The 12,324-nt window shown below is 39.3% G+C and overlaps 1 protein-coding gene across 1 annotated transcript; it reads left to right on the top strand.

Annotated features, from left to right (window-relative positions):
- The first annotated feature begins 2,734 nt into the window (after nt 1-2,734).
- Nucleotides 2,735-12,078, top strand: LOC104863984 (trace amine-associated receptor 2). The gene is made up of 3 exons (XM_033763156.1): nt 2,735-2,746; nt 6,085-6,116; nt 11,079-12,078. Exons 1-3 carry the CDS (start codon nt 2,735-2,737, stop codon nt 12,076-12,078), a joined length of 1,044 nt encoding a protein of 347 aa, XP_033619047.1.
- Nucleotides 12,079-12,324: the final 246 nt, after the last annotated feature.

Here is a 12,324-nt window from a genome sequence, read left to right as displayed (position 1 = left end):
GTGTTGAGTTGGCATTGTACAGAAATGGACAGCCATATTGGTCTAGCAATGTTAATTTATTTTATTTTATTTTTTTCAATCTGTACAGGAGTAATGCACTGAATTAAATATGTAAGGTCATACATGGGTTAGATTACAGAAACTAATAAAGTATTCTCTAAATAATGAAAAAAAGAATAAGAATACAAGAGCAAGAAGCAATTTAAATATGTTCAGGGACCATTTTCATCTCCAGAATTAAGGATTATTTTAATGTTACATCATTGCCTTTTCTCTTTTACTTTCCTTTTTAGTTTTATTTTAGGATTCCCTATTTTTAATGTTCATACAGAGATTTCTTTAACTGGAATACCGAATAGTTTCTTTGGTGTGAAAAACTATAATAGTACACAGGATCCTAATGAGATAATTAATAATGTGAAATAGGAAGTAAAGGGCTAAAGGTGTAGGGAAAGTGGGAAGGGTGGGGGAAAGGTAATAAGGGAGAGGAAATAATATGAGAGACTGAAAAAATGAAAATAAAATGTTTGTAAATGGGGAGGGGAGGAGGGGGTGAAGGGAGGGCAGGGACAAGGGGAAAAAATGAGAATCAAACCCTATTATGTAAAAGTACAGGATCCCAATGATGAATGTAACTGTATTGTTTACCTAGATTGTACCAATAAACTCAATAAAAAGGAAAAAAAAAAGGCTCATCTTGGAGATCACCTGTCTGGGAAGCCATCCATAACACTTCAGATCATGCGGGTGTCTTTCTCTTAATCCCTAACACAACCCACACAGTCCCTGGCAGTAGACTCCCTGATTCTGTCATGTTGCCCTCTGTGCCTGGACTGCTGCAACTCCAGAAGGTAGAGGTTTGTACTCTTCTGCTTACCACTCATTCTTTTAGGTAATAAATGGATTAAGGATGGAACTATAACTTAGGGAAAGCAGCTAATAAAGTTAGAGACAGGACTTGACTTCAATTTATCAAGCTACAAACTTCCCTCTCTTTCCATCCCTAAAAGAGGGCTCATTGTGGAAAAACTGTGCGGAATTCATAGTTTTATCCCCAGCCACATGTGCCAGGACAGGCAACAAATATGTAGTCTATATTTTCACAAAAAAGTTTTCAGTGTTACGTTCTAAACACATATACTCTGAAAGTACTCACTAGAGTTGACTTATCCCCTTCTCCTGAGTTGGGAGTCCTAACCACACTGAAAATACTCGGCATGACAGGGCTTAAGCTTGGAGAGCTGCAATCTCAACAAGTCACTCCGTCTTTTCGGAAGGAATATTTCTTCTAAGAATCTAGATATTTAGGTCTCTAAGAAAATGAATCCTAAATTTTTCAGTGTATAGAGAAGGGTGAATATTTAGATGAACAGTGAAGACTACAGCATACTTGAAAATGAGCTCCTAAACCCAGGTTGTGAGCTCTTGTGGGCAGGACCTTACTGGTCCCCAGCCCCCTACACACAGCCTTGTAGGGTAGCATCCCAGGAACAAGGAAGGCAGACGGGGATGAAAACTGACTAGAATGCAACATGGTTAACCCAGTAAAGACAAATTATTTCTAAAGTTATTTCTTGAAGCTCAGATATTTTAATATTTTCTGAAACAAATGGTACTATGAGAATCTAAAGTAAAGGGCTAAAGGTGTAGGGAAAGTGGGAAGGGTGGGGGAAAGGTAATAAGGGAGAGGAAATAATATGAGAGACTGAAAAAATGAAAATAAAATGTTTGTAAATGGGGAGGGGAGGAGGGGGTGAAGGGAGGGCAGGGACAAGGGGAAAAAATGAGAATCAAACCCTATTATGTAAAAGTACAGGATCCCAATGATGAATGTAACTGTATTGTTTACCTAGATTGTACCAATAAACTCAATAAAAAGGAAAAAAAAAAAGACTCATCTTGGAGATCACCTGTCTGGGAAGCCATCCATAACACTTCAGATCATGCGGGTGTCTTTCTCTTAATCCCTAACACAACCCACACAGTCCCTGGCAGTAGACTCCCTGATTCTGTCATGTTGCCCTCTGTGCCTGGACTGCTGCAACTCCAGAAGGTAGAGGTTTGTACTCTTCTGCTTACCACTCATTCTTTTAGGTAATAAATGGATTAAGGATGGAACTATAACTTAGGGAAAGCAGCTAATAAAGTTAGAGACAGGACTTGACTTCAATTTATCAAGCTACAAACTTCCCTCTCTTTCCATCCCTAAAAGAGGGCTCATTGTGGAAAAACTGTGCGGAATTCATAGTTTTATCCCCAGCCACATGTGCCAGGACAGGCAACAAATATGTAGTCTATATTTTCACAAAAAAGTTTTCAGTGTTACGTTCTAAACACATATACTCTGAAAGTACTCACTAGAGTTGACTTATCCCCTTCTCCTGAGTTGGGAGTCCTAACCACACTGAAAATACTCGGCATGACAGGGCTTAAGCTTGGAGAGCTGCAATCTCAACAAGTCACTCCGTCTTTTCGGAAGGAATATTTCTTCTAAGAATCTAGATATTTAGGTCTCTAAGAAAATGAATCCTAAATTTTTCAGTGTATAGAGAAGGGTGAATATTTAGATGAACAGTGAAGACTACAGCATACTTGAAAATGAGCTCCTAAACCCAGGTTGTGAGCTCTTGTGGGCAGGACCTTACTGGTCCCCAGCCCCCTACACACAGCCTTGTAGGGTAGCATCCCAGGAACAAGGAAGGCAGACGGGGATGAAAACTGACTAGAATGCAACATGGTTAACCCAGTAAAGACAAATTATTTCTAAAGTTATTTCTTGAAGCTCAGATATTTTAATATTTTCTGAAACAAATGGTACTATGAGAATCTAACTCAGGAATTCCCAATTCCTTCTAGATTAAGGACTAATGTTGGCTGTGACCAATTTTTCGCAGTTGCTATAGAGTGCAAAGATAAACATAAGGTGGTGAGTTTTCAGACTGGAGAACTCACTCAATAGGCTAGCCTGTCTTTTTTTCTAAGACGATATCTTTGCTAAATTTCCCAGATTCGGATGATCTTTTATTTTATGAAAATATGGTAATAGTAGGCAGAAGGTTTTGAAAGTGATCTTACGTGACAAACTGTTCGCCTCCCTTTCTCTCCGTTTCAAAGAAGTTTTATTTATGAAACCCCTAAGTCCACTCTTTCAGCCTGCGAGAATCATTAATAGCAAGAAAAGTCATTTTGGTAACAGGGTCTTACGTTAAGTTTGGAAAGTACCAGGATGGCAACTGGTCAGCTCCAGTCCTTGAAATGCGGAATTACAGAGACTGCTAAAAACTCGTAGTTACAACAAAGATAACAGCGATACAAAAGCAAAACAATCTTGCTCTTAAGAAAAAAGGGGGCCTGTACTTATTTTTCTCCCTTTTGATACAGAGGCTTGATTTATTTGGTATATACTTGATTTACTTATAAATTTTAGATTTGAAACTACTCCTTAAGGAACAAAGTAAAATGAGGCTGGTCGTGGTGGTGCATGCCTGCAATTTCAGGGGTTGGGAGATGGAGGCAGAAGGGTTATGAATTCGAGGCCAGCCTGAACTGTGAGTAGTGAGATTCTGTCTCAAGAAAAAAAAGTGAATATTTCATTAAAGGTGTTTTGGTATCAACCAACTGGGGATATCAGTTGAATGTTTTCCCTGAGATTTCGGTTTTTGTGTCTCAGTACCAACTCTAAATAAGCTCATGTGAAATAAGGAGGTACACTCAGGCACAAGTCCCCATGTTGCTCCTCTTGCATCAGCTAAAGTTTTCTTTCTCACATTTACTTTGACTCTTGCTTAATAGTTTGGGCATTCTCCCAAGCACGTGACTCCTCAAATACAGATCTGCAGTAAATGTTTTCCTATCTCCACAAGTGCAACTGCTTCCCCAGTGACGTATAATGTGAAATTGTTTTTCCATCATCTCCAACACCAAGCAGCAGATGTGTTAATGAAGCCCTCTGGTCTCTATTTACTAAAGAGTTGAGCAAATGAGAAGAAAATCAGAGATGCTGCATATGCTCCTCTCTTGGGAAGAAAGGCTCCAATCAACCAAATTGCAACTCAAAGTGCCAAACTGTACACAAAGAGCATTGGGTTGGTAAATAGCCAATCAACACATTTAATTCCTATCATTAGCAATTCTCTCAAGCCTACTTTTCACCAACAGAGAAGTTTGCAAACAGTGATGTCACAATCTTGAAATGTGTTAACTTCATTTTTAAATGGTTTAACGTCTTCCGCTTCTCTGTGTATTCTCCTAAGGAGAGAAAATTACGAAAAGTTTGGAAAGTAAGGAAAAAAATCACAGATCATATTTTTTCAGATTTATATTACTAGGAACAATGAAATTAAGTCCAACACAACAGAAAATCAGAATAATATTTATTTTAGTATCATCCACTGAGTTAGAAGTGGAACTGTGGCAATGCTATGTTAAATAATTCACAATACATCACAAATTAGATCTAAGTAAAAAATGGTAGTCATTGCCCCAGTAATCTGATCATCTGAATTCTGTTCTTCATTCTGTTACCATCATCAGATAAGGCTACCAACAAGAGAAGACAGAATCCCTGCTCATGTGCTCATGAGGTATTTTGGAAACTATATATTCACCTGAGTCTATGTTCACAGAATGGTGATTATCAACCGTTTAGTAGTGTTCAAAAGTAGAAAAGAGTTTACCATGCCTCTTTGAATTTCAGTATTCTCATCTGTAGAAGAGATACTGTATAGTTGTCTGGGCTCTTGTGAAGATTTACAGGTCATTCATTCATTCACGTAACAAGTATGTATTGGACATCTTGCTGCTGTGCTGACTGCTGTGTCACTGGGCTACTGAGGTCCTAAAGACACAGATGTGAGCAAGACCAGCACATTCACGAACCCTTTGGGATTTTCATGGAAATGAAATGAGGCTTCCAAGAGATGAAATGACACCGTATTTGTCAATAATGTGCAAACATCACATAGTTAACAGCCTATGGTCAATAAGTCCGATTTATTATTTACAGTTCACTTTGTTATTGTCAACCTCATTCACAGATGCAGAGATAAGAATTAAAAATGTTGCCTCAGGTCACAACATTGCACAGCACCTTTTCTGCTTAGTTGATACAACAGCTCTGAAGGTCGCTGCTACAGTCACATTCGTACTGGCTCCTCTTAGTATCTCTTTTCATCTGTACAACTCATCTAAATTTAGTGAGGTTTTGCTTCTCTCTCCGGGGCTTATCTTTTTTAGTGGTATCCCAAATCCTCTATGTACCAAATGGAATTAAACTTCCTGATTTCCCAGCCTTCTCCTGTGTTCACTGTCGAGTGACACCACTATCCTTGTAGTTATTGTTCAAGCTGGGAGACTGGAAGTAAGCCTCAATCCTCCTTCTCCTTACTGTTCTCTCCAGTTGTTCATCCAATCCTCACTTTCCCTGCCACAGACTCCACATAAACCGCACAACTGCCTTTCATTCCTCAAGTTTTGATTGCTCAATTCCATTCTCCTGGGCAGCCACAGATCCATCAAACCCAAGTTTGACTATGGCTCTCTGCCGTTGAACAGCCTTAAATGACTATGGTTTACTTTTTGATGTCCACAATTCTTGTTTAGCATGAAATTCCTATGATCTGTTTGGCCTATTTTTCTATCCATGATCTCCTTCCCCTTTTGTTTCAAGCATATTACATTTTTAGCATGCCAATGTGAGTGTGTGTGTGTGTGTGTGTGTGTGTGTGTGTGTTCCTCTTTCACTGCCTTAAGAGGGCAGCCAAGAGAGGTAAAGCCAGGGCCAGTTTCATGTTTTGTGGGTCACAGTGTGAAATGAGAGCCTGAAGTTCCTTTCAAAAAGAATAAAATAAAATAAAGAATTTCAAGAAGGGCACATTAGAGTGTTCAACCAAATGTGAGCCCTTGGAAGGTCAGGCTCCAGGTGGCTTCACAAATTATACACCACACTGTAGCCCTGGGCCAAGCACTGGTCACCAAAATAGCTACAATTTTAATTCAAACTGGATCCGGTGCCTTCCAATGGCCAGTGTTATGTTTCATTTGCATCTGAGGTACCTGCCTCCCTAAGTTGTTCTCTCATTGGAGCATAAATTTTCACATTTCAGAAGACAAACCAATATATAGGCCCATAAACGTATGCATACATTTGAACCAAGTAGCATCTGGGACAATTTGGGCCTAGTCACAGGAATTACAGAGATAACAATTATACTTAATTCCCTTAGGTCTAAGAGAGTTGATGAGACATACTCTTAGTCACATTTATGTGAAGAAACAAAAGCCTGATGATGATGGATGGTAAACCTCTTGTCAGTGTCTGGAACATGACATGAAATGTGGCTTGTGACTGTCTCAGGTCATCCTGAGCGCTGGAGGACACGGATTCATGTTTCCACTGGAGCCACGGAGCCCATTCACGTGTGCTTAGGGTTCTGTTAGGGTTCACTATTGGCAGCCTTTGTGCACTGGCAGACACAGAGCCTTCACCACTGCAGGTGATAACAATTCAGCGAGGCCCGTACACCCGGCCTCCTGAGAGGATGTGGGAGTGGGTCAGGCTCATGGAAGATACTAAACTCTAGAATGGCAACTTTTGAAAATTTGCAGATACAATTCCCTTGAGACTAATTGTTAAAACAATATAATCAACATAGTTCAGGTCTCTACTTCCACATAAGTACTCACAGAAGATAGAAGAGAGACCAAGTTTCTCCCACAGGGAGAATGGCATCTTCGGCAGTGCAACAGGTATGTGGAGAAGGGGTTGTGCAGGAAAAAACTGTGTTTTCTCTTCTTTGAGGTCTCTGAAGAAGTAACCCGTCCCTTCGGCGGCAGTGCGGTAGCACTGTTACTTCACTAGTTCTTCCTTTGTCCATTTGGTTTTGCGTCTAGAGAATGTGTAGGAACCCGAGAAATTGTACATTTGAATATGAATTTATAATACAAGAAAGATCCTTCGAGACACATGCACAGGATAATGTTACACCTTTTGACAGTGCAACATGTTTCCTGGAAGGAGTATTTAAGATCCTGGAAAGGGCTTCTTCTTCACAGAGGCCGTGTAATTTATTACAGGCGTTCCTTGAGCGAAGCAGAGAACTAAGGCAGTTACCTGGGATTTTTACAAGAAATTCCATCCCTTTACTTTCTTAGGAGGAACATGTCCTGATCAGATACACTTTTGAGTGTGGTGTTTAATTTCAAGGAAGAAATTTCAAGGGGCAGAAAGAGGAAAGGGAGGAAGGGAGGAACAATTGCGATAAGGCAGTTCAAATAATTATTCAGTGGGTTAATAGTCATTAACTTTAAACATTTTATGGAAATTGAAAAACAGAAAGGAATCAATAGTGTGAGTGAGGGTAAAACATTTGAAAGAAAGCGGAAAAATAATCAGCAAGAAGAGGAGCAGAAAAATCCTTTAACATCTCTAAAAGTTATTACTAAAACAGAAAAATATTTCACAATGAAGAACTAATCAGATTGAATGACAAGGTAAAAAAGAAATGGGTTCACACTACAAAAGTCAGGAAATTCTTTATTATTGTGGTCATGGCTCTGCATGTGAATCACTTTTTTGGGGAAAATTAGAAAATATTTATTTTAGTGGCTCAAAAGAGTGAAGTTTAGGCATGGTGTTTTTCGTAAGGTGATTGGTCAAGGAATTTGTTATGTTCCAAATCTTTAAACTTTGTGTTTACCTTCGTGTAGGAGTGTAACAGTAATGGACAAATGGTCAGGTACTCCTCGTAATTCTGCTACATCCAATGTATCTACACATGCTTGTTCTAACAAATTTTTAAAACAGCAGAAATGATCCTTGCAGAACGTAGCCTTGAAACTACTAATACTGTTTTTGCACTAAGCAATCCGTGGAGGATCAATCTGAAAGATGTGGAGGATGTGGTCTTTTAAATATTTAAATCAATGGAAGATTTCACATGCAAAAACTATGCTAAAAATACCATGGAGAATGGTGACAGACTCTGGGTCCATCAGACAATTGTCTAATGCATGTGGCCCCTTCTGCTCTGTGGCATTGAATGACAATGTAGACACTCACTGAGGCATCGTATTATATATATTTCAGAGATTTCCATTCTAGTTCTTAGATTTCCTGACTGATGAGAGGAAAATGAGTCAAACTTTACACTGCTCAATTTGAAACAACTACAGAAGTGGGATGATAGGATAATTCATAATATTAAAATCTCCAGGAGCACAAAAAGGTTTTAATTCAATTTAAAAACATATGGTTGTCATTGAGTTGCCATTAGCACAAGAATAATGTGTTTACCATTTTCACTAAAATGAAATTCTTTATTTTTTCTCTTAGATTTTTACTTTCTAAAGAGTGAGGTGATTTAAAAATAAACCAACAAACTTTCCTTTGGGTTCCCATGCTCTGTGTGTGTGTGTGTGTGTGTGTGTGTGTGTGCACATATATGCATATCTGCTGAGGCTCAAACCCAAGGTTCTAGCACACACTCTACCTCTGAGCTACACCCCCAGGCTTCTCTCTTTCATACCTTTTAACAAGTTTACTGAAGGGGACCAGAATTTTTCCTTATTTTTCTTTATAGTGCATTTTCTCTCAGTATTTTTTTTCTGCAGTGATCCTTACTTAGCAGGTAGCTAGAAAGAGATAGCAAGTAGATAAAAACTTAGTACCAAGACAGGGTGAAAGTCCCTTGTCTTGTGTGTTCTCTTCCTCCCTATTTCCTGTGAACCTGCTAAGAGGAATGGGAGAGAAACGCTACACATTCCCTAGAAACCACTACTGCAGATATAAGCAGTGAGTACAGGACGAGAATCAGCTGTATGTATTTTTGAAATTTCAGGATAAAAGTGTTTTTGTGAAACATCTTTTCAGGAATAATTCTGATATTTCTAGACACTACATTTAGGGTGTTATTTGGTAGGAGACCTTACATGCAATTTGGTACTGTCCCTGTTTTGTGGTGTCTAATCTCTCATAAAAATGGCTCTTCCTCCATCTTTAGCTCCATTATTAAAATGTGTCCTTGCACACCACCACTTCTCTGCAGGTGGGGTGGGAGCTGAATGTAAATTCAAAGGAAGATAAAATTGCCTTGGACTTTCCCTCGGAATCACTGGAGAAAGATTTTAATTTTACATATTTACTCAGTTTCCTGTAGCTATCTTAACTGTTTAAATAGTTTTTCAATCACCATCCACATTTAAGGGCAAAGTGGATAATCTTCTGTGACTCTATACTGGCAAAGAACACTGGCTGGGCATGCCGGGGATTTAGCTAAGTGGCACTGTGCCTGCCTCGAAAGCGCAAGGTCCTGAGTTTGATCCCTGGTACAAAAAGAAGTAAATAAATAATAAAAGGGACAGTGGCTTGGGAACAACAATGAAACGAGAATCCCTGTTGTCTCTCACCCTTCCCTCTCTTCAACCCCCACCCTCTGCTGTGTTTTAAAATTTTTTGAGACTCATTTTTAGAACAGAGCATTTCTAACCTCAAGTCTTTTCTTCATTCTCCCTTCTGTTTGGAATAGGCTTTCTCCTCTGTTCAAATCCTGCTCATCCAGAGACATCCAGATCAAAAACCTCATCCTTACTGGAACAGCATTGTCTGTCCCAGCCTGAAACCATCATGCCCTCTGTGCACATTTCATCTAGATTTTTTTTTTTCTGGATCAGTTAATCACTGCTTTTAGCTGAGATCCAGAGTCATTTGGATTTTAAGTTTTGTCTCTAGCTTTTCTGCAGCATCTCTCAACCAAGAACTATGTTTGTGCTTTCTTACTCCTTTCATTGTAACTTTGGACATTCAATAGATATCTGTGCTGGGTCCCTCATATAACGGTAGGTGAATCTTTGTTTATCGTTTAGGCCAAGTCTGATAGCATGAGGTAGCTGAAGGTCAAAGACTTTTCTGCAATAGTAATAGTTATGCTTTGCATTTAGATAGTTTTTTTTTCTCCAGTGTACATTAAAAAAGAAAATGGCCCTAACCCATGAACATTTCACATTTTAAATATACATGAAAACGAGAACCTTCTGATTTTTGTGAGTACACTGGGGCCAATATGAGGAGGACGCGTGCTTTTCTTGTAGCGTAAGTGGTTCCCTTTTCAAAAGATCCCGGGCCCAGGCCAAGTCTCCCCGATGATCCCTCAGGAGCCCGTCAGACCGTTATTACGACCTGTTGGGTGTTGCACAAGGCTGTTTGGAGTCACAATGGGAGGGCATCTGTGCTCCGGAGAAAGAGCTGGTAGTTCCGCTGCCATCTCCTCCCTCCTGACTCAGCTGCTCTGATTAATGAGATGCTTATCAGGCCTTCATGACTTGCCGAAGAGGCTGACTCTATCAGATAGTGAGGGGTTCTTGAGGGGCTCTTCTCCTTAAAAGCACAGTGCAAAGAAGGCGACACACGAATGAAACTACTTTCAAATAATAATCTCCTGCACCCCCAGGGCAAATCAAGCCTGATTATGCATTCCAGATTAATCTGAGAAAGAAGCGTGAGTATTGTCTGATAGCTAGCTAGTCTTCCTGTACATGTAAGGAGGATCAATTATTGTTATATTATTTTATTATTGATTGATTGATTGATTGATTTTGTGAGACAGGGTCTCATCATGTAGTTCAGCCTGGCCTTGAACTCACTAGGCCGCCCAGGAAACTCACTGCAATCCTCCTGCCTCAGCCTTCTGAAATTATTGTTATTTTTAGCATAAACTTGCTTTTTCTTTGTCTTTTCTGGTACTTCTTTTTCCTTCCTATTCTAATTTTCTTTCCTTTCCTTCTATTTCCTTTTCTTTTCCTCATCTTCCTTTTCCTCTCCCTCTTTTCCCTTCTTAAATTCTGGCCCTGGAATAATAAACTAAAAGTCTATTAAATGCTTATGGCAAAATAAAGTAAATAATGATCATTTAAACCTGTTGTGAGAGTTCTATAAAATTATGAATAAAGATTAAGATAAACAAGTGTGGAATGACACTTATCTTCGTTAAGTCTTTATGTCTTTCTTGAGTTTTTCTATGAAAGCATGCATAAAAGATGTCTTGTCTTTTCTTCTAACAAAATCCGTGTGTTCTTGCTTTTCTAAAGGAAATGTTTGATTGCTCTGAATATGGAAATGGATCTTGTCCAGAAAGTGAGAGGACTCTGGGTGTCCGAGTTGCCATCTACTCATTTATGGCAGGAGCCATAAGCATCACGGTATTTGGCAATCTTGCCATGATAGTTTCCATTTCTTACTTCAAGCAGCTTCACACACCAACCAACTTCCTAATTCTCTCCATGGCTGTCACTGACTTCCTCCTGGGCTTTGCCATCATGCCATATAGTATGATCAGATCAGTAGAGAATTGCTGGTATTTTGGGATGACATTTTGCAAGGTGCATTACAGTTTTGACCTGATGCTTAGCATCGCATCCATTTTTCATCTATGCTCAGTGGCCATTGACAGATTCTATGCCATCTGTCACCCTTTACAATATGCCACCAAAATCACCATTCCAGTCATTAAACGGCTGCTGCTTCTCTGCTGGTCGGTTCCTGGAGCATTTGCCTTTGGGGTAGTCTTCTCAGAAGCCTATGCTGAGGGAATAAAAGGCTATGATGTCTTGGTTGCTTGTTCCAGTTCCTGCCCAGTCATGTTCAACAAGCTATGGGGGACCACCTTGTTTATGGCAGGTTTTTTCACTCCTGGGTCTATCATGGTGGGGATTTATGGCAAAATTTTTGCAGTATCTAGAAAGCATGCTCGTGCAATCAATACCTTATCTGAAAATCAAAACAATCAAATGAGAAAAGACAAAAAAGCAGCCAAAACTTTAGGAATAGTGATGGGTGTTTTCTTGTTTTGTTGGTTTCCCTGTTTTTTCACAATTTTATTGGATCCTTTTTTGAACTTTTCTACTCCTGCAGTTCTGTTTGATGCCTTGACATGGTTTGGCTATTTTAACTCCACATGTAATCCCTTAATATATGGTTTCTTCTATCCCTGGTTTCGCAGGGCACTTAAGTACATCTTGCTGGGTAAAATTTTCAATGCACATTTCCATAATACTGATTTGTCTACTCAAAAAGAGACCAAATAGAGTTGCTCGGTACAAGTGAATAGAAGCAAAAGAAATGGAACTCAGAATAATGAAGTTGCAGAAGGTGGGGGGAGAGAATCAAACATGCGCATTACTTTGGCTAAGAAAGAAGGTTCTTGATTTGAAGTCTGGAGAGAAAACAAAAGAATCTCTCTTTACACCAATTCCACAACCATCCCAATCCTTCATACTAGAGGGAAAACAAGAAAAATCAGAACAGTAGATGACTGGAAAAAGGTATAATCA

This window comes from Fukomys damarensis, unplaced genomic scaffold (assembly GCF_012274545.1).
Source record: "Fukomys damarensis isolate Sample0158 unplaced genomic scaffold, DMR_v1.0_HiC HiC_scaffold_14, whole genome shotgun sequence".
In the NCBI taxonomy this organism is placed as follows: Eukaryota; Metazoa; Chordata; class Mammalia; order Rodentia; family Bathyergidae; genus Fukomys; species Fukomys damarensis.
Note: the sequence above shows the minus strand (reverse complement) of the source record. Positions and strands in the feature narration are given on the sequence as shown.